Source organism: Poeciliopsis prolifica, unplaced genomic scaffold, assembly GCF_027474105.1.
Source record: "Poeciliopsis prolifica strain line A6 unplaced genomic scaffold, Auburn_PproV2 SCAFFOLD118, whole genome shotgun sequence".
In the NCBI taxonomy this organism is placed as follows: Eukaryota; Metazoa; Chordata; class Actinopteri; order Cyprinodontiformes; family Poeciliidae; genus Poeciliopsis; species Poeciliopsis prolifica.
Genome location: NW_026562493.1, coordinates 343,770 through 367,484, shown reverse-complemented (window position 1 = coordinate 367,484; position 23,715 = coordinate 343,770). Strand labels below are relative to the sequence as shown.

The 23,715-nt window shown below is 39.5% G+C and overlaps 1 protein-coding gene across 9 annotated transcripts in view; it reads left to right on the top strand.

Annotated features, from left to right (window-relative positions):
- agrn (agrin) overlaps positions 1 to 23,715 on the top strand; it is a 386,496-nt gene that overhangs the window by 197,594 nt on the left and 165,187 nt on the right. For all 9 annotated transcript variants that reach the window (XM_055024315.1, XM_055024310.1, XM_055024314.1 and 6 more), the window contains one exon: positions 2,526 to 2,741. In XM_055024315.1, coding sequence (XP_054880290.1) covers positions 2,526 to 2,741 — 216 coding nt within the window. The remainder of the gene's footprint in view (positions 1 to 2,525; positions 2,742 to 23,715) is intronic.

Sequence of the window (23,715 nt, the reverse complement as noted above, 5' to 3'; positions counted from 1 at the left end):
ATATGAACATAGAGTGTACTTTAACTTTCTATGTTATATTTCATATGTATCAAAAACTATCCTGTGCAGTATTGTGCTAACTTAAAATTCTATTTCAACAATGGTTTCTTGCGCAACTTTACTTTGCTTCTTAGCAACAAGATCCAGCCCATCGTCATTTATTCAAGATTTGAGATTTCCAATAACAAAGGAATATAATGTTGCATTTCCCAGTTTTTGACATTTCTCTGACATTCGGAAAAATATGAATTACGTACAAAACCGCATAACTCCGGATTTATTTGGCCTGTTAACACAGTTTAAAACTGGTGTGTAGTTTAAAATGTGCACTTTAAGAACAAGTGTTGGCTGCTATGCCGTCACAAATTAGACATGTTAAAAAGATGCATATAAGTGTATGGATACACTGTTAATTTTTTGTGTTATGTATAAATGCTACTATGTGATAAAAATGATCTGGAAATAAATTCACCCAATATAGATATAAAACATGCAAAGTACTTGCAGACGCAATACAGCAGCTACTCAGTCAAGATGACAATTGAAAAACCTGCAGCCAGTAAAACAATATTCAACAGTAAGATTCTCTGTACCCTGAATTATACATGAGTCAAAGAAATCTCACTTCACTGTCTATATCAAATAATGCCAAGTGAAAAAGAAACATTCATTCACAAACATTCATTAGTTACTAAATTCAAACTTCCTGTGAGCACGGCTGGCTGAGTAATGCTGGTTCTGATTGGACCGAGCTGAGTAATCCTGCCTCCTGCATGGAGGAGGCAGAAGAGACGGATTTTTTTCAGAGATTATCCATCTTAGTTTGAACACATATGTAAAATGTTGCTAGTTGGAGTTACATGCTGCAGCTTTAAGCAGCGTTCAGTGTGAGAGTTCACTGTCTGGTGGAGGCTGAGCGGGTTCAGTCACTCAAATGTTACTAGCAGCAGCGAGGCGCGGCGGTCCAACAGCAGAACCAGCATCCTACCCAGGTGGCCAGCTCGTTCCTTAAATTATTTATGGGATTATTATCTTCGCTTTCTGACCGTCATGGTCTTCCGGTGAGTGTTGGTAGTTGTCCTTTTCTCCTGCATTGAGCCTCGATGGAGCCAAACTCCGTCAAGTGTTGTGTCAATGCCCATTTCATTGTATGTTCTGGTTGGGGGTTGTTGCCCATAGTGCCCAGTAGGGGCACTGTAGTTCAGTTCATGTCGAGTCGGTGCGAGTCTCCTGTCAGTCAGCACTTTAGGCCCAAATACCCATGGACAGGAGGAAGAGGAGGAGGATCTTCATTTTGTTTCTGAACTGGCGCTTATTTTTAGTAGCGGCTGGACAGGACGACAGCCTTTACCGCTGTGGACTTTGCAGCCCTCGGACGGCGGAGCGAGGTGCACTTTTGGAGCTTTGTTTTTTTGTTTATGTGATGTATTCATGTTTTATGTGATGCAATCATGTTTTGTGTTTTTTCTTTAGTTTTCACGGTGACTCAAAACTGGTTATGAAATTGTCACAGGACAATTTCATAACCAGTTTACTACTTTGTGCGAAAGGCTCCTTCAATAGCCTTCTTGGTTGGAGTATCATTGGGTCTGGTAATCCCCACTTAGACAGAGAGGGAAATCAGAGTTACGTGCACCGTATCAATGTCAAACAAATGCCCACACCCTCAGCTGCTGATGTGCTTAAAGTCTTAGAGTGAGACTTCAATGAGAAAAACTATGAGGATAATAAGTATGTATCCCAAGATGATATTTGCTTTTTACAACTCTTCAGTGACACAATAAACACTATCAGATGCCCCTTCCCTTCAAAGATAGTAAGCTACTTGCTCTTCCCAACAATCAGAGGCTAGCCACAGTTGGACTGCAACACCTAAAGAAAAGACTAAAGACTGATTAACAGTATCGCGAGCATTACAATGCCTTTATGAAAGATACTATCAGCAACAGTGTCGCAGAACTAGCCCCCTGCTGTGACCGATGACAAGACCGTTTGGTACACCCCACACCACGGGGTGTACCACCTCAAAAAGCCAACAAAGTTGAGAGTCGTCTTTGACTGTTCTGCTAAGTTTCGTGGCGTCTCACTGAACGATACTCTTCTGACAGGTCCTGATGTGATTATGATTCTGGTTGTTGTCCTGCTGGAAGAACGAACCGTCACAAAGCCTGATGCCTCGTTTGATTGAGCAGTACAACACCAGTAGTTTGAAAACCATTGATCTTCTAGCTTCCATTCCACAACACTTTGTCTTGGTTTGACACATACAATCCCAATAAAACCTACAGAGTCAAAAGGTGAAAAAGTTTGAGGGATATAAATACAAGGTTTTAAAGTGTTTTTTTGTGTGTGTGCTTCTGTTCTCCTCAAAGACTGGTGATTCTGATTGCAATATGCTGTCTTGCAGAACTTGAAGATAAGATCAGAAAAAGTATTTCTTCCTGGTTGCCATTGTTTCTGATAAGGCAATTAATTGGACAGTAACCATCTAATTGTTCTCCCTTTCCTGTCCCTGTGTGGTCCAGGCTGCAGAGGAATGCTGTGTGGCTTTGGGGCGGTGTGCGAGAGGAACCCCACCGACCCATCCAAGGGCGAGTGTGTTTGCAAGAAACTCGACTGTCCATCGTTGGTGGCTCCTGTTTGCGGTTCCGACACCTCCACCTACTCCAACGAGTGTGAGCTAGAGAAGGCTCAGTGCAATACACAGCGCCGGATCAAGGTGCAGCGAAAGGGGCCCTGTTGTAAGTACAGTTTAACCTGCAGCCACAAAACATCATGTCTGTGGAAGCTCATCATGTGAGAGTGAAAGCTTGCTTCTTAGTAAAAAAATACAGTCTGCAAAATGTATTTTCACACCAATAGAATAGAGATATCTACTCTATTCTAGAGTAGAGTAGATATCTGCCCTTTTAGTGCAAACTAACACATTTTTGGACATCTTCTGGCATGAGTGAGATTTTATGGTTTGGATGTTAGGAGATTATAAGTTAGACATTGTGTGATTAGCATGGGGGTAAAAGCTAGTTCAACATTTACACATAAATGCAAAATCAAAAGTTTACTCAGAAAAACAATATATTTAAATTCCAGCCTGGTAAATATAGTTTATTCATATTGTGTCAATAACAAGGCAACTCAGAGGAACTTTGCAAGGCAAATTTAGAACCACATTATTTCCAGAACTGTTCAAAACAAATCAGTTCAATCAGCACACACCGTTTCAGTCCTAAATCAAATTCAGTTCAACGTTCCTTCGAACTTGTAAGAAGTTATTATTATTATTATTATTATTATTATTACTGATCTGTATTTTGCTACTTCTAAATACAGATCAGTCACTCTGTGACTATTTCTTTAGGAAATAGTCACAGATTGAGAATGCAAAGTTAAAAGTTCTAGTCACTTTAAAAGGGATTATTATTACTGTTACTACATTAGTATGCAAATTTCACATTTTGCAGCATTTTGCACTTTCATTTGGGTTTGCTGCTTCTGAAAACAGCATGGAGCTTAAAAAACATCAAGCTGTTTTTAGCAGGGTTTCCTCCAGTGTATTGTAGGCCTGGCGGCCCGCCATGCTTTCCTAGCCCCACCGCTAGGCTAAGCCTTTCTTGTTTATGTGTTGAGGAAAATAATAAAAAGTTTTTAAAAATTCCGTCTTTTTTTTTTAATTATTTTTAAAGCTGGATTGCAAGCATCTCTGTTGCTCTGAGGGTTTCACTGGCAGAACAGATTTATTCCTAAAATATATGTTCATAGAAGATAGGTTTATAGTTTATGCATTTAAGCCAGACCGATCACACAGCTGTAGTCTCTGCACAACGCCTCGTGCGCGGCAGCAGCTGAATGTCTTAAGTTTCCCTCAGTGCGGATCCTGCACGGCTCCTTTCACTCAACCTGGACACAGGCTGACCTGTATGGATACTTGCATCAATACCCTGTGAGGAATTATGTTTCTTTCCAGAGTTTTTGATCAAGGTAGGAGTTTAAACCCCACCGCGTTACCTGTGGTTGCATAGCTGAACTGCAGGAGTAACTTGTAACTTTCAGAGGTGCGTTGAGCAAGAGGTGAGAATGATTTACATTTGTTGACAGACAATTTGTGCAGCTTTTCCATCTCAACACGCTGCCTAGCACCCGGCTCTGTCAGCACTGATAAAGTTCATGTGTGTTCCTGGTTGGCCGATGAGTTCGTGGTTAACGAATCAGCGCTAACTTCATCATGCAGGTTCTGTCTGATGAGGAGATTTCGCTCTCGCCTTGTAGTCACGCATCATGCTGGTTTTATGTTTTCTTATTGTTATTTTAGCATTATGTTTCCAGTTGCACGATGCATCAAACCATATCAAAAGCGTTGTCCACTTAGACAGAGTTAATGTGCGCGGAGATCTGTGGGACTCATCCCTTAGACTGGACCAACCAAAATAGTTTCTGTGTCCCCTTGTTAAAAACTCAACAGACACAAAGTGGAAGAGCCACTAGAGCCACATTAGCAGCATTAAATTAATTAATTTGTTGCACACCTGCACAGTGCAGAGGATTTAACTCATCATGCAGGGCTGGTCCAAGGATGTATGAGGCCTGGAGCAGAATTTGACTTACGGGCCCCTCTTGCTGCTAAAACATCAGCATGAGCTTCTGTGTTGGATTTAGTGAAATAAACTATAATTACAGTTTACTAATTTGTATTTGTGAACAAACAGAGCTCAAACTCAAAGATTAAACTCATAGCATCAGATTGTAGCTATGGTAACAAAACAATCTAACTTTGAACTTTTACAAAGTAAACTTGCCAGCTCCTTAAAATCTGACATATAAATGTTAAACACTTGAAAATATTTTAATTTATTTATGCTGAAACCATTAAATCAAATTCAGCAGCATTGATGATCTCAATAAACAGCTGTTACCTTTATATATATGTGGTCTTTGTTAAAATATTAGCATTTATGGGCTCCTGAAGGCCTGGGGCCTTATGAAGCCGTTGATTTAATTTGAATTAAACTCTGAAGTTATTTGAGCTTCATTTTAATTATCATTTTAACTGTGTTTTTTTTGTTGTATTTAATACTAGTTTAGAGTTGAGAAAGCATTTCACTTGGTGATGTCTTCCCGTAACACATAATTACCCCGTAATATTTTTACAGTTCCTCTCTATTTAGCATCTTTTAATACACAAACACAGTGGACCGCCCTGGCGCCCTGACCGCCAGGTTTAGCAAGTTTTCTGAACGCTGTTTTTAGTAAGAAGTTCATATTTTTTGTTCTTTGGAAAATGATTTGTTTCAAAACCTTCTCAATGTGACACTACAAATCAGCAGGCACTGCCTGTTACCTAGCAACTCCAGCAGCGCTCAAGCATGTTTGGTTAGCCGGTTCCACTGTATGTGCTTCACAGTGGCTGTTGGAAAAGACTAATGTTTTTTGTTAACCTACCATTCAAAAACCACTTGCTGCATTCTTGTTCACTGTGAAGAAGGCTTCACTTCTGCTTTTCAAAGATGTGTGGTTGTAAAATTAAGTATCTGTTTACAGCTATTTTTCATGTGTGAGTGTAAATGTTGGTTTGGGATGACAGGGCGTGGTCAGCGGCAGCTTGTTTGGATTTAATGTGACAAAAAAAAGCTCATTCTGAAAAGAGATGAAAAAAGGCAGAACTGAGTAAACTATAATCTCATTAACTAAGAATGATTTTGTGTAAAAAATATAATGAACAAATTTTATTTTGCTCATAGATCTATTCTAACCAGTTCAAGGAACTTTTAATCACTTTTAAAGAAGTACACATCCAAACACAAAATCACTGCACCAGATATAATTTATACAGAAAGAAAAATGGAGGGGAAATCCATGGCAGGGGCTTCAATAATTGTAAATAATGCACAAATAGAGAGTTATAGGGAGAAGTGGTGGGCGGATTCTCTGCGAGTTAGATCTGTAGCAGCATAACTACTGAAAAAAGTCCAAGAAAACCTTAAGCTACTCCTGCTACAAGCTTTACTTAACCTGCGGGGAGCGGGTTCCAGGACTGAAGTCAACTACTATCTTACTGCTGATCAAACTTGTTACGTTTATGGAGAGAGGCCTGATTTTCTGTTATTGTGATGAGATCAGACCTGTTCTTGTTAATCCAGAAAAGATCAGTAGCAGTATGTCCAGGCAGTTAGACATAATGCTAACCCTGTCTGCTAATCTCCTATGAGACTTAAATGTAAAAGCTCTTTAGTGCATTCGGGGAACTGGTTTAAAGTATTCTAGATGTGCTTCATGGCTGAAGCTACAACAGCCTCTTCATCAAGCAGAAATCTGAAGAACTGGTTTTTGTTCTCTGCTCTAAAGACAACATTAGCTTTGTATTTTTGCCTTTATGTCATTATGTCCATTCAACATGGCTGCTCTCCAAAAGCGCCCTCGCAGGGCGTCATGGAGCTCTTTATGAGTCTCCCATTGGTAGCCTTCTTATCTGTCACGGCTGCCTATTTCTTATCTTTAGCAACACCTTCAAACCACAGGAATCCAAGGAGCTGAGGCTTTGCAGCAGAAACCTCAGTAATAACTACAATGTGCCTTCCTGTCAGTGTTGCCCGGCTGCTAATTCCTGGGGTTTGATTACATCACAGGCTTCAACCTTGCACTAATAACAATCTTGGTGACTGCCCACATCTTGCAGAGGGGAAATAACGAGATAGAGCAGATACAAAGAGACTTGGAGTAACATTGGGTTACTCGTAGTCTCTTTTTCCACTTCAGAGGAAAAATCCTCTGAAGTTGGTGAGAGTAATTGTACAAATGGAAAAAAGGGGCATCCAGGAGCCGGAGAATGAACAACAGAGTGATTGAGGCGAACAAATGTCAAGAGCAGCAGAAATCCAGAGAGAAGAACTGCTGGAGTGAGAACTTTAATGACAGAGCATGAGCTCTGGAGGTGACTGACAACTTTTAACATGAGCAGAGATTCTGGTGAGAAAGAAAATAGGGACAAAATAATAAACCTAGTTACAGCACTATTGATAATAACTACCTGTTCAGCAACTCAGAAAAGTTACTTAATTTTACTCTGGCACCTGAACCAAGAAGAAAGAGGCCTTTCCCTGCATTTCACCAAGTAGAAACATGTTAAATTGTTTGCTACTAGCATATTTTATTAATTGCTTTTCAGTAAATACTATTTTTTGAAAAATGTTCTGGGAAATTAGTGTTTAAACCAAGAATGTACAGTGTTTGGGGGGAAAAGCTAACTATTAGGCCTGTCGCGATAAACGATAAGTCAATAATCATACGATAAGTTAAAACTATCGACCTCATTTTAATTATCGGCTATATCGTGGCATATCTTACTGTTGATGACACTGAATGAAAAAAGGCTAAACTCCAGTGCTCTCCACTGACCCTCCCTTCCTTATTTCCTTAGTGTAATGCCCAGCGCGCGCTGCACCATCTTATGTCGCGGATTGTCAAAACCTGAGAGACACATTAGCCGACAGAAAGCCTAGCTTTATCAGTTCGATCGAACCGTGTTGTGTCCAACAATGGACACAAAATAATAAGTCCATTTCACTAACTTTGAAACCAGGCATTAATCAATTCCTTACTACAATCTACCTGCAATGCATGTGGCTACTGTCAGTCTGACTGAATGAAAATCATTATAACCTATTTATGTCACGTTAACAAAGAACAGCTGAAAAGTTACCGGGTTTTCTGGTAGAAATTTTCCTCCAACTCCTCCCCTAGTTATTTATATTTTCTTTACACGAACTGTTGAATAAACATTCATGCTGTTTCCGATGTCTGCTGGACTTCGGGTTGCATCGTGTCAGCTGTTAGGGATTCAATCCGCGCTTTCTGATTGGCTACCGGTCACATTCAACAGGCTGAGTCACTCTCCCAGTCTGGATAAATCCTTGATTTAGATCGGAGCGGCCACAACGATCTACCCTAACACGCAAGGGGCAATCTTAGAACGGATGATGTTCTAAGATTGTCGTTCGGGGTAAAAAAAAATCCTGTAGTTTGAACTATTGCATCAGGCAGTCGGATTCTTCTCTATTTAAATCTAATAATTACTGAAGGCCAATATACTATACAGACTTCATAATCTGCACTCTTTTGGTTGAATGCAGTATTCATTTCCACTTTGGCTTTATGTTTAGTTTTTATTCAAGTCCATTTATTGTTAATGGAGACTGAGAATCTATTTTATTTTTGGTTTTGGTTGTTTTATTTATTTTGTGGATCAGTCCCAGTGATAAGTGTTCTTTTGAAAGTAAAGTGTATCTATCTTTGCAGGAAATCGCATGTATCATTACATAATTTCCATTAAATCAATGTAAAAAGGTCTTCAAACAATATTATCGTTTATCGCAATAATTTTTGAGACAATATATCGCCCAGCAAAATCTGTTATCGTGACAGGCCTACTAACTATATATATATAAAAAATTCCCTTCTCACCCACCGCGGGTGGTTCTTATCCTCTGAACTCGGGTCCTCTACCAGAGGCCTGGGAGCTTGAGGGTCCTGCAGTATCTTGGCTGTGTCTAGGACTGCTGCACATTTCTGGACTGAGATGTCTGATGTTGTTCCTGGGATCTGTTGTAGCCACTGCTCCAATTTGGGGGTTACTGCCCCGAGGGCCCCGATGACCACAGGCACCACTGTGGTCCTCACCTTCCAGGCCCTCTCCAGTTCTTCCCTGGTATTTCTCCAGTTTCTCCTTTTTCCTGATGTTGCAATCACTTGGTATTGCTACATCTACCACAACGGCTTTCCTCTGTTGTTTATCCACTACGACAATGTCTGGTTGGTTCGCCATTACCATTCTGTCTGTCTGGATCTGGAAATCTCACAGGATCTTAGCTCTGGTGTTCTCCACCACCTTTGGGGGTGTTTCCCACTTTGATCTCGGGGTTTCCAGTCCATATTCTGCACAGATGTTTCTGTACACTATGCCTGCCACTTGGTTATGTCGCTCCATGTACGCTTTCCCTGCCAGTATCTTGCACCCTGCTGTGATGTGCTGGACTGTCTCAGGGGCCTCCTTGCACAACCTACACCTTGGGTCTTGTCTGGTGTGGTAGATCTGGGCCTCTATTGCTCTGGTGTTTAGGGCCTGTTCCTGGGCTGCCAGGATGAGGGCCTCTGTGCTGTCCTTGAGTCCAGCTTTTTCCAGCCATTGGTAGGATTTACTGATATCAGCCACTTGGGTTATTTGCTGGTGGTACATCCCATGTAGGGGCTTGTCCTCCCATGATGGTATCTCTGGCACCTCAACCTCCGTTCCCTGTTGTCTGAGACATTCACTGAGCACATTGTCTGTTGAGGCTTTGTCCCTGATGTATTTATGGATCTTAGATGTTTCATCCTGGACAGTGGTTCTCACACTCACTAGTCGTCTGCCTCCTTCCTTGCGGCTCGTGTACAGTCTCAGGGTGCTGGATTTGGGATGGAACCCTCCAATTTTACTTCAAATACATTTGTTGGTTTGTTTTTCAACAACAGGATTTGTTTGACTGTTTGTGCATACAGTTACCTAAAAAAAGAAGCAATAAATATAGTTTTTATTGTCACTTTTATCATTAGCATAACAATATCACAACACATTATGATAAAACTTTAGGTCCATACATATTAGAGTTTTTGGTTACAGTATTAGATGTACAGATAACTATTTTGTTTCTGATTTCTATCGTCATCCTTCAAAAGGAAGAGACTGAACCTTGAGTTTTTAGTGCTGGATTTCATTATTTATAGGTGAGATGCACCAGCTGCAGCTTCTTCACGTCTTCCTCTTCTCCTAGACAGTATTTATAGAATTTTATCAGCTAATGTGCTTAAATTCAGTTAGGATTTTATTAAAGAGGAACATCTTGGTGTGTAACCACTTTATAATCAGAATTATATGCTATAGGCCACCTGATTTTATGTAGATTTTTTTGGATGTGTATTTTTTGAAGAAATGGATTCAATGAGGGATTCTGCCTTCTTTTGCCAAGAAAGGTTGAACTTTCAGTATCTGTGAGTGGATCAGTATTTCTTCTGGGCTTTTGAGTTTGTAATAACAGTTCAAATGGCTGAATAAGGAAAACAATTATGCCAAATCAAGTCTGCACTGACTTGATGGTAATGAACAATTCGAAAGTGACTTCAATTACAAATGCACCCCCAATAAATCGTTGCTTAGTAAAAATGTCAATGTCATTTTTACGCAATTAAAGAATTAATACATCTGGAAGAGAGAGCAGTTGTTATGGAAATATTGACATTTTAAAATGAGTTTAGAGGGTGCCAACATCATGACCATTGTCTTTTTTCAACATTATTTCATAAAAAAATATAAATGAAAACTCATTCATATTTTAGCCGTGAACAGATTCATGACGTTTAAGCTTTAGACTTTAGACTCCTTTATTGTCCATTAAACTTACATAAAATGGACATTTTTCTTTGATAATGGCACAAAGACACACAACACAACACACATCACAAACAAGATCTTTAAAATAAAAATCAAGTCATGTTACTCTACCCATGTCATTCAATTAAATATTAAAAACCATTTAAAATTCACCATACTACTACTAAGAAGAGCACACAGAACTTCTACACTAAGTTACAATGCACTGTGTTACCATATGAAATTAGAAATCAGTGGAATACTACTAGCAGACTTTTAGGGAACACATAAGCTTATCTATTCTCAGTTACTACAGTCAGATCTTTATTTAGAATATCCACAGCTGATGGAACAAATGACCGCTTAAGTGAACTATGAACATGAAATAATTCATTTGAACCTGTCTGAAGTGAAATTTGAAGAAGTTCCTGAATGAATTGCTCATCCTTTAACATCTTACTTAAGTGAAATGCATCGTTTGAGGTGAAAAGTACCAGAGCAAAAGTCTGTTATATGTGTCATAATGTACATGACTCCAAGATTTACAAAAGGCCACTAACATTTCAGAAATCTTCCTGGCCTCTTTCTTATCTGCTGAACGTGTTGCTTTCTCTCCCCTTTTTGTAGCCTGGAACCAACTGCAGACATGTTTAGAAATATCATGAATGAACATGATATGTCTAAAGCTTTAATTTACGATTAAAGCTAATAGTAAGTTAGCTTTAAATTTGTTTTACTCTTGTAGTAGTTTCTTACATGTTTGACTTCATTTTTAAACATCTCACGGAAAGTACTGTCTTTACAGTCATATTGACTCAGCAACAGTCTAGACAACAGTGTTGTCAAAGTAAAAGTAAAGTCAATGCAAAGTAGTTGCTTTTCTGAAAAAATTGTTTTTTTTTGTTTCTGATCATCTCGTGAAGATCAAACTGAGAATTTTATGATTTCTGTTGTCTTTCCTGTGAGTGCACTTCTGATCACTTGATCAGCAAATGATCAACAACAACAGAAAGTCGATCTGTTGTTGTCGACTCTGATCATCCTATTAGAGACTTTTGTATTCAATGTGGTTATATCATTAAAATTAATTCAATGACATAACGATGGGAGAGTAATGAATAATTGGGTTAAAAGCCATGTGACCGTTCCTCACAGTGACACTGAAAATTAAATTGTCAAAATAAAAGGTCTCTTCAGCACATTTGTAAAACCTTAGCTGCCACCATGTTTCAAATATTTTCATCAATAAAACCATGTAAATTAGTTTTGCTGAAGATAATGTAAGACTCGTGGGAAGCCCACGAGTATCTGGACAAAGATTATTCTCCTCTTAGGTCCACGCTTGTACATTTGATTTTTGACATTCTGGACAAAGATACATTTGGTATCTTTGTCCAGATATCCCCGAATATCTGGACAAAGGATTATTTTCCTTTGTAGAATAATCCACAGAAACAATTGAGCTCTTTCTCATTGGATTTCTTTTCCACTACTCAATCAGCGGTCACCAAACTCAGCTGTTCCCGAATGTTTGCTCTTTGGGGACAGCTTAGTCCCCAAAGAGGACTCAACTGTCCTCTTCAGGGAGGATAGCTGAGTCCCCCCCTACTCACCGATGGGGTAAAGTCCTCTCTGACTTTACTGACAACTAAAATAAGGTCACGTGTCATTATAACACTAAACTCAATAGTTGGATAGGAGACCTCGACGAGTCCCCTATCCAACATTTCAGTCACCTGTGATGCAATGATTTACTGCAATGTGGTGAGGTGCGGTACAAACAAAGGCTGTTCATCCAAAATCGTTGGGGTTTTTACTAAAAATGTCCATGTACTGTAGCAAAAGGTCATTAAGTTGAGACAAGTGTTCCTCGGTCAGATCAAATGGCACTTGGGGTATGTGATTGAACTGACTTGAGTTGGTGGTTATGCGAGTTTGGTCCATGTCAACGTGACATATAGGGGCTGTCTGAAATGGAGACTCGCTCCTCAGCAGCTAGTGTTTGTTTCTCTGGTAGTATGAGCCATCAGTTGAGTAGCCTGGATGGTTATGATCGGAATGGTAGTCAACTGGTTAGCAATGATACATTGGTGGAGGTGGCATAAATGTTTGGTCCTGAAACGAGACGCGTTTTCGTTGAGAGCTTTGGTTCCTCTGCTTCAATTCATATTGGTGTCTCCCAGGTGTTTGGGGACGTCGTCTACTGTCCTCATTGTAGAAACCACTGGACCATGAATATTTTTCACTGCAGGGCCTGAAAAAAGGGGAACTGCATCTACACCCCCTGCTATATAGATTAGCATTTTGATTGGGCCCAGATTAGTGTCCGTACTCAGGGGAGGGCTGGCGAAACTGATTTGGTGAACAAGAATCTCTGTTATGCAACTTCAACTTTAGTGTCCCTAGTTCTTTACTGAAGTCCTTTACAGTAGTAGTGAGGTCCTGTATGGCAGTTTTCATATATGCATTCTCACTGGAAGCAGTATTTACAGAAGGGGATGTGTGTATACCTTGTGCTGCAGCGCCTGGCAATATAGGTGATATTGAACGAGCCGCCTGATGAGCCCACTCTGCTCGTGCTGCAACCTAAAAGCCTCCTGAAACGTCTTCACGCCACTCTTGTGGCACTTGATCTGTTGCTCCTGATCCAAACTAGGATTTCCCTGCTCGAAACAACCGGGATGCGTTGCTGGCCTATCGTCCTCTGACATGGTGAATAACACTGTATAACCTGAGCAAAACGCCTATATAACACTAATGGCTAAAAAAAACAAAAAATAACAAAACAAAGATAGCAACCGCCGATGCTGTACTTAAGCAACGGCTAGCTTACACTCAAAAATATCCGACAAACCATGGGAAGAGTCCCAAACTCGACAGCGCTGCCACTAGCGTAAGACTGGTGGGTGTCTAGATACTGTGATTCTCCTTTGTAGAATAATCCACAGAAACAATTGAGCTCTTCCTCAGTATCAAACATTTAATTTCTTTTCCGCTACTCAATCAGCGGTCACCGAACTCAGCTGTCCATGAACATCCGCCCCCCCTTTTCTGGGGAGCCTTTCAAAATAAAACCTTTCCAATTTTCATAACTCCAATTTTCACTCTTACAATAATATATTTCTTAGAAATCCTTTGAAGATACTGAACTGCAAAAATAACAAAAACTATTTTTAAAATCAGATAAAATGAGCACTGAACTTTGTTAATAACATGTTTTTGATCAATTTAAATTAATTTTGTGGTCAGAACAAAGTCAGAACCAGATAAGACTCACCTGCTCTCAATTTGCAGTCTCTGCATTATCTCGGTAATGAATAAATAATGTTTTTACTAAAATATAAAGACAGCAGATTATTTTCCGTTTCCCTATCACAGTTACTAAGATAAGCGCCGTCTGAGAGCATCACAAGTGCTCTTATCAAAAACATAATTATCCCAGAGGCTAAACTCAATCTTGGTGCTCTGATAAAAAAGCCAGATAAGGAAAGTCTGTGAGGGTTGCTAAAAAAGTTTGAAAACAAAAAAATAAAAACAGCACAAAGGGAACATGAGGTTCCTGAGCTTGACCTGGAACGTGCTGGAGAGAATGCTTCAGGCTTTAAAATACATTATCGGCACAGACGCTCTGATGTTTACAAAGCTTTCATCAGTTATCCCACATCTGTCTCAATGTAAGATTCACTGGTCTGTGGAAACTGAAGTGGAGCTCCTCCAGGATGCAGCGCATCACTTTGTTTGTTCTTGGAGAAACTAAAACCAAGTATGCAGTCAGACTCACAGATAATTCTCTCTGCTTTTCACCTTTTGTAGAAAAAACACTGCGCCCCAAGTTATTGAGCACTTTAGCAAATTGCAAAGATACGTTTCATCGAGATGTTTGATGAAAACTCCTTGACCCTTTCAGCAGGTCCAGCAGCCCACGGCACATGTCCAAAAGCTCAAAGTGATCGTCTGTTCTCAGCAATATGTCCGAAAACCTTTTGCAGGGAGCTGAAGTCTGCAGCATCAGAAGGAGTTTTGACAGACTAACGAATGCCAAAGTGAGCGAGAAAAACTTTCAGCATCCAAGCTCTGCAAACTTTTGACTCTGACAGCGACAACAGGCTCCATCTAAAACTTAGAGAAAGTACAAAATACACTTTCTGCCCCATGGTTTAATTTTGTTTTTTCATATTTACAACTTGAGCTTTTTGTTTAGCTTCCAACATGTAGACTCTTAATTCACACACTTTGATGATATAAAAGTGTCTTTTTTTCCTCTTCTATTCCAGAAGGTTCTAATGTCTGTTCAAAGTTGTTGCCACTTCTTACCAAGGCTGCATGCTAAGTATCAATTAATAAAAGAATATGACCTTCTGGCTACTCCTATATTTATTCCACAATATTGGCAGAAATTCATCTGTCTCTGGGATTCCATTCCTCTAATGCCTCTGGGCCACCAGCAGATGGCGATAAAATTTACATCAAAATACGATAAGGATTCCTTAGAACGGCTTAAGTGGTATGCTAGTGTGCCAGGCTGGAAATATCCCAATACAGTTGTAGCTTTTTTTTTTAAATCTCAACTTTTTTTTGCAATCAACTTCTTCAACTTCAGTTTGAAGTGTAATGGCAGCAGAGTCGGGGCAAAGTAAGAGGGAAAAAGTCCCAAAAACAGTTGCTATGGTGATATTTCTGAAACTGGTATTATTCATGTTTTAATGGCGCTCTGACATTGCTTCTCTCCACAGATATACAACAGTTTTTATCCAAAAACTGTTATTGTGGATGAAAGATAAAAATCAGGTGGAAGTCTGTTTTGCAACATATTTGTGTGGAAATGGCATTAATGGGTTTTATATCTGAGACATCATCGTCCTTAAAATCCTTTAAATTCCTTTTGTTTTTATTTAGTTTCATAATGGAAGTGTGGTGGGCATTAATGGATCCAATCACAGAAAAAATGTTGGCTAGCTGAACAAGTTTCCCAGCCACCCATCGCCTGGCCTTCTGCTATGCAAACACATCATCACATCAGGGCATGAAAACTGATAAAAAAAAAAACTATTCTTTAAAATTGTTACATGTGACATCAAACAGTTGTTATCTTCAGACGCCTTAAAACACACCTGCAATGTACCAGTGATGCTCTTCAAATCATTTGCTGAATTAAAGAGGGATGGATTGACCCAGCCAGCTGCAGTTTTGATTGCTGTAGATGGTAAACACACACATTACATTACTGCAGGTTGTGTAAATATAGTTATTTTGAATCAAAGAAAAACTGATGGAATTACAAGATCAAAGGTCTACCTTTATTTGATGGGTCTCACATTAAAATATCCATATTGACCGATGTTAGATATTTCTTTATGAGTTGTATTCGTCCCATAAGCAAGTGTTTGAATTTTCTTGGTGTGGAAAGGAAATATTAATAATATCACTAAATAATGGTTATTTGCCATAACAGCAATATGAATGTCATATGTTGATGCCAGATTTTCACATTGGTGCATTCCTAGTGTTTCATATTAACTCCAAGTGCAATATAGTACTGATGCATTTTAATGGAAAAAACAATCATATAATTTTCATGTTTAAGTCTAACTGATATTTCCTCAGTGCTGAAAAACCTTTCTGTCCTGCAGTCGTTTCCTTACTGGCTCTTTTCAGCAGACTCTGTCCAGCAGTCATTATCAGGTGCCTGGAAACCAGTTAGGCAGCTGTCAGCTCGGTTCACTTTGCTTTGCTTTTGTTGTTACAGTCGTATTGAAAGCTTTCACACATGTCTATTGACAGTTTTGGAAATGCAGCCAACCATAGACGCAATGGATGGGGTTTTACAGTGAGAGGAAAGGTTCAGCCATGCTGCACGTTGTAATTTAACATTCACTGGCCTGTATATTATGTATGTGTTTTTGGGGTTTTTTTTGGCTCAAGTCAAGAATATTTGGAATATTCTCTGCTGCACAAGCAGCAGAGAAGGGTAAAGGTCTGTGTGTCTGCAGGGCTTTATGCACGCATGTCTAATTGGATCTTTGTGTGTGACAAAGAGAAGAGATTGAAATCATTGGAAGCAAATTGACAGGTTATTATTCTCTCTGTGCCAACAATAAATTTGTCCAGCTCATATAAACTGACTGTGAGGGAGGCAAAGCTTGTGCAGGAAAAGAGAGGGTTAGAAGTACACATCGCAGAAGGACAGAGCTGAGGGGAATGGGAGAGCCTTAAAGTAAATGTGTGGCTGGTGGACTGAGGTTTTTGTGCAAAGACTTGTTCAACTCATTCAGATTTAAATGGAGGGTTCATATTGGGGTGAGCGATTTTGCTGCGACTTTAAGAATCCATCATGTCTAATTCAGATTAGTCCTAGACTCCTGTGACAGCATTGAGTAGTGCAGCTGAAAGGCAGACGTTTCTTACTGATTATTGCAGTTTAGTGCTAAAAGTATAGAAGGTCTTTGTTATTATTAAGTAATCAAGAGAAAAATTACACTGCAATGCCACTAAAATCTGTTAAAGCTTTATGTTCTCAGCTTATAGTGGCCAAATGAATGCTACCAAGTTGCTCGCTCAATCCATCTCTGACAAATAGGTTCAAGGTCTCGTTTACGCACTGAAACTAACATTTTTGTTGCAATCTAGCCAGTCGTTTACACGTCTCCAGATATCAAAGTCTCTCATGTCGGCATATTTTCCAATCAGGTTTTCTATGTCAAGCGTAATAGCTTGCAGAGTACTTAACCTCTTAAGTTTAACACATCATCTGATACAGAAAGATATGTGTTGATATGTATTACCTGAGCAGTTGGTCATCAGAAATGAGTTTCCGTTTTCTAAATGAGGTTGAGGCTCCCAGACACTCAGATGTACACCCATACATACTGTGCACCTGAGTGTGTCCACCAGTGTTGTAGTACTGGAGACCGGTCTTGGTTTCAAGACCATTTTTTGATGATCTCAGTCTCGACTGCAGTGGACCTTACCATAGGAGCCGCATTTCATTGGCTGATGCCTATTCTACGTAGTAGCGCAGCTACCACATGCGTGGCCGTCTCACAAACACCAGTTAATGTACACGCATTAGTAAACACATGCTAATGTAGCGCCAGGCTACATTGTGGAGTAGCAGAAAGTTTTCGCATCAACAATGGAAACAGAATGGTTCTCCATTGCCAGTGGGGAATCTGTACTGGTGATGTCAGGTATCCTGATCATATCTGTGGTAATAAAATTGACAGATTTCCAAATCAGAAGCAGAATGACTTGCTTGGATCGAAGCTTGTGCAAAACCGCATGAGCAGCTCAACCTTCATAGGATCAACAAGAACATAGGAGTGTGTACTGGTGTAAGTATTATTGATTTGATTTTTTTCTGTCAGAATGAAAGAAAATTAATAATAAACACATCCATGATGAACACCTTTTAGCTCAGTACAGCAGTACTGATACAACTTCTACGCCTTGACGCCTGTCTGCTACACAGTTTTACATTAGCTAAACAGATCAATATGCAATGTGTATCTGACATACAGTAAAGATTTTATTTTAGCAGAAAATGCTTTTGACTAAACTGTTACTTGTGTTAGCCATTAAGTACAGTGTATCAGTCCAAGGCACACTCAAATATTTTCCAACAACAGGAATCAGCCACTGATTTCAAAAGTAACCCACAAAACGATGAAGCCCGACTTACCCAGCCTCGCAAGAACAATAAGCATCAGTGATCTTGTCCACAGCTATATTGATGCTATGTTTTCCTCATCGACCGAAAGCATTTTGCTATTCCGTGCATAATGTTGGAGGCATCGTGGCTCAAACATCTTGATGTCATCCAAAAAAGATGCCATGAACTCGTTAGTTCCTCTGTCCATTGTTGCAGCTGATATTTGGTGAAAATCCGGCAGAAATTATGCACTAATGGACTCAGAAATACTCCATAAGTCCAAGTGAAAGACGCAATGTTTACATAGAAACAAAGCGCCACGAGGCTTTGTTTGTGAGACTTGTGGCCACGTCAGATTTTCTAGGTTGGTTGTGGGCGGAGCTTGGTAGGTTCGTCAGTCTCTGTCTCGACCGCAGTCGGTCTCAATCTTGTCTCGGTCTCAATCTTGTCTCGGTCTCGGGCGTTGAGGACTCTGGATTTTGTTTCAAGACCAGTCAAGACCGCAAATGTGAAAATATCACTAAACGTAGAGCATACTGTCCAGTTTATTAGTTAATATGTTTTTCACTAGATGCTTCGATTAAAATCCAAGCAATAACGTGACTTACCAATTACATGTGCAGTGATTTTCTTAGAGCGGCAGAAGATGTCTGACTAATCGTCAGTAATAGAATTACGCTGCAGAAATCAAAAGAAATCCGATGGCGACAGCCATTTATTATTAATTTTCGGGGACTACGTCTAACTTTTTTTGTCACTTAGAAAAAGAAGCTCAAAGAAAGGTGAACTCCGCTGACGTGATGTTAGCAAAGCTAGTTATACAGAGACGTGATGAAAAAAAGTCACTCTCTGCGCTGAATTATTGTGTGGAGGTGTTGACTAACGTGTCGCACATATGGGACAACACTGTGTCCAAAAAGTCTGCCATGTAGTGATGAGACATTCATAAACCATACACGTCTTCTGAACTTGTCTTTACTAAGAAGAAGGACTGGAGCTTCACTGAGAGCCCTTCTTTGTTCTTGTGATGCTCTGCTTACACTGCAGTAGCTATCATTATTTTATTCAAGTATCCACATTGATATTTATTTGATTAGCAAATAAATACAACACAGGAATGAAAGAGCACGCACATTCAGTGTGCATTGCTCATTGCTTGTTTTCGTTCAAAGTGGCAGCTATCATGTCTGCCATGATGGCAGATATTACAGCATTGTGCTGCCAGGATTCATGCAGTGGGACAGGGTGAGAACAGTCATGGTGAGCACCTTGTGCTTGGTTTACTTCTTGCTTTTAGCTCTTTGGTCAGTGTTCATAGTGGAGCGTCGTTTACTGTCAGGGCATTGCGTCAATTGCTATGTTAAATGGTGCAGACAGTGGTGATTTCTGACATGAATGACATGGGCAAATGCCCAGGGCGTTATCTTTTTAGATAAGCAGAATAAGAGTTTCTTTAATATTGGTTACATTTATTTCAGCTCAAAGTGTTTCATATCTAGATGTTTTTATGGGGTTGTGAATCTTTCAGATCACAGTGAGGCTCTGGTCTTGGTCTTGACTTGGTCTCGGGTTAGGTGGTCTTGACTACAACTCTGGTGTCTGCAGGCGGTTGAGATTTCATCATCAGGTGTACTGATTGCCTACATTTTTCATGACAGATTCTTTAATTTCCCTCATTCCTACACATTCCTACTCATTCCTACTTCCTGTTGGGATACTGTAGTTTGGATGCTGTAGTTGTCAAATTAAAATTTAAGCCTTATTTGTCCCAGACACCACTTCATTAGGCCATGGATGGGTGGATGTTTGATTTCTTCAAACATCCACCCAAACGTTCATTCTTTATAGTCTGGATTAGGTGCCAAAGCATAACTGTTATATTCTGAATATTTATGGATTTATGGGACACTAATAAATTGATCTTATTTATAAAGAAAGAAAATGTCGAGTGGCTAAAATCCACCATTGAACAAGAATTGGAAAGAATTTCATTTTCACATCAACAGTAATTTGTCTCTTTAGTCTACTGCTTGAAACCGTTTGCTAAAAGGGGGAATGATGCAACACAGCTGAAAGCTGTTCCAGCAGCAGCACTGTCGGTATAACATTCACAATGAGTTTATAATTTTATGGAAACAATAAAAAATGATCCTGAATGATTTTACCATTTTGCTCACCAAGAGAACAGAATTATTTCCAAAGGTAATAAAGACAGAAGAGCCATCTTCAGAGGGGTTTTGAGCTAACCACCTGTGGTAAGACAAACTTATTTGGCACAGAAAGAGATTATAAAATGGAAAATCATCCACTCCATTTTGGATTTAGCTGTTTTAAGAAGTTGTTTACAACCAGAAGTTGACACCTGTGCTGTATTCCCACTCTGCAGACTGCTGGTTTCAGTGGCATTTGGCCTCGTAGCCAAATAACCCCCCATTTAGCACTTGCTCTTTAAGGCACAGTGACTTAGGATATTTAAGGTAATAGTGTGAGTTCCCACCTGAGGACAGGGCATAATGACTCACATGTTGGTGCTTTGCTCTAAAATTCATAACCTTCGCCTTAATGGCTCTAAGTTGCTGCCGTCCAGCTTCTTCATTATCTCTCCTTTTTTTCTAGAGGAGTGATTTGGGATCTGTGGGTTGGGGGGTGAGTTTCTGGCGGTCAAGCTGGGAGGCGGTGAGCACATAATGGTCCAAGATGTTATCAAAATTAACAGGAGAAGCTGCGTTTTAATTGGCCCAGCAGGACAGCTTGATAACACAAAATGTCAGAGGGGAAGAAATCCAGCAAGGAAAGAGAAGACCTCAAATACAGTTGGAAAAGTTGAATTTGCTGAAGAGAAGACATTTGGACAACTGTGTGTGCATGACTGTTGGTACATGTTTAGACATGCACGGCCTCAAATCAGCTGGGGAATGTGCATCATGTTGGCCCTCCTAATGTTGAACTTGGAATGGAGTTATATACTCCCCTTCCCAGAGATCCCAGAAGTGTTGCACAGCTCATCTTGTGTGGGCATTCTTGTGGAACATGAAGCTTTTTGTCGTTCTTCACTTTTTCTCCCTTTCTTTTCTTCAAGATGGAGTGCAACAAGTAATACAGAAAAACAGTGTGAGGTGTGTGTGTGTGAGTGTGAGAGAAAGAGAGAGATAGGTGTTTGAAAGAGTGATCAATGGGGATTGATTTTGTGAGTCCACTTTCTCCCTGTGCTTTAGAAAGGTTTTATCTCCAATGGTTAGACAGCCTCTCTGTGTGTCTTTGCAGTAACAGGAGAAACATATCAGCACTCCAAAAAGGCTCTGACTCACTGCAGGCAGTCAGACCCAGCACTGGAAGCAACATAGTGTTGTTTATTAGATATCCATGTGTATTATCCATTGTTGCTGCTTTTCTGTTAATGACCAAACATACCTCAATGATTACTGAATGAACTTAAACTTGACAAAAGTAACAATAAATACAATTTACTGAAAATTCATTAGGGGAAATCTGGCATTGCTTTTTGCTGTGGTTCAACTGAATCATTTTAAAAAGTAAACGAATGATTTGAAGCTGAAAATTACTTCAAATCATTGCTTCTGTGGAGCATCATTAAGGTAGTATGAATTAATGCATACAATGACCAGAACTGCCAAAAAATAACAAAATAATGCTGCTTTAATGTTGAAGCACAAAACACCATAAGCTAAAGGAATGAGCCATTGACACATTATGCAGAGAAACTTTACGTGGACTCTTTAACTACTTCTTTTATTACAAACACATTGTTTGCATTTCTTTTGCTGGATGTGGGACAGAAAGTTTTTTATACACAATAAACAGTATTTTTCAACCCACAAGTTGATTCTCATTGAGTGACATGATGAAAACTTAGCTTACAGCTGATAATCAACCGAATAAAGATATATGAATAAGGATATATTAATAAGAGTCAAGGACTAAACACTAGAAAATATGGAGAACTGCTGATAAAGATCACATAAAGTAACTAAACTCAGTGAAGGAAACTTCATTTATGCATATTATTATATTTTTCACAGCAGAGCATACATCCACTGATACAGGGTGTTCACTGATTCATGTTATGGCTTTAAAATGTCTGAAATCTATGAAAGACGCTTCAAGTCGGCCTTAGACACATTTAGCACAGTCTTAAATTTTGTTGTGGCAGGAACATTTTTTCTTGTATATGACAATATACAACATATATATTGACAAGAGAAAGTATGACTTCAGACATCTTCATTGTGTTTTCTGACTTGAGAAAAAGTGGCATTAAAAACGTCTTAAAAAGTCTTAAATTTGACTTACTGATTTCTGTCAATTTTTTCCCAAAATACATTTAGTCATCAACCAGAGTTAGGCTGTGGAACATTAATACTATTTATTAAAATGATATGTTTATATTTAAAGACAAACAGTTGTTATGGCGGTGAATGCAGTTATGTTCTCTGTCCATGTTGCACATTGTCTTTGTTTGGTTTGAAGAGCTATGGGAAGCGTTGACCTCAGCTTGCTCGTCCCACCTGTGCTTTTTGTGTTTTGTGTTTTGTGGAGGTCTGGCTGGGCCGGTAAAGCCCTGACTTATCCTCTTGCAGGCTCAGAGCTGACTGGGACGAGAGGTTTCACTGGGGCTGTGAGGAGATCAAAGGCAACCTGCTTTATTCCTTTCTTACCTCCACATAACCCCCTTTGCCGCTTCCTCGTACTCTGACATTATATTTGGTTACAATGGTGACACGTCAGGTTGCCATGAGTGACAACAGAGCTGTGGTGATGGCTTCATACTCTTCAGAAGACTTCTTTACTTGGCTGGAGAGAGGAAACAGACAGAGGTCATCTCTGCCTTCAGATATATTTCTCCTCATTTTTTTGTTTTTTAACTCTGTCTTCCCTCCTGCCAATTTCTGCAGGTTGTTTTCCCTCTTCTTTCATGTTTTATATCACCCTGGAACTTCTGCCATCTTTGATTTCATTTCATTTTATGCTTCTGTCTTTTCCCACTTTCTTGCTCACATTTTAGTTTAGTTTTTACCATATATATTTAGGCATCTTGACATTTTGTGATATTACAGACACAAACTTTAATGTAAAGTAGGGCAAAATTTTAAAGTCTGGGTAAAGGAGGGAAAGAGATGTAAAGTTTAAAACTTTTTCACTAATAAAAACCTGAAAAGTGTGGCCCTGCATTTTTATTCAGCCCTCTTAAATCCCAAAATTAGCTTTTTACAGAACCACCACACTCTAGAGTTATGACTCTAGAGTTATGACTGAAATTATCTTGAAGTGGCATAAATCTCAGGCAAGTCTGAAACTCAAATATTTGCTTTGTCATTTTTTTTTTTTTTTTGCTAATCAGCTCAACCTTTAGTTAAATCTTCAGATGAAGAACATGTGAGGAATTTTCCAGTCTTGGCTCAAATTGTCACATGAATTTAGTTATGGTCTTTGGATCATTGTAACGTGTTGATACGGTTTGGTCCATACCACTCCAGTGTAGCTCTGGCTGCATTTTCAGGGTTGTTGTCCTGCTGAAGGTCTTCTTCTGAGATTGAGGTGTCCAAGCTTTTTGACTAAGTTTTTTTTTTTCCCCTTTTATGCCCATAGCAGGGCGTGACACAGTGGTATTCCTTGCAGCATGAGATGGTGCATTGTCATGCATAAAGATGAT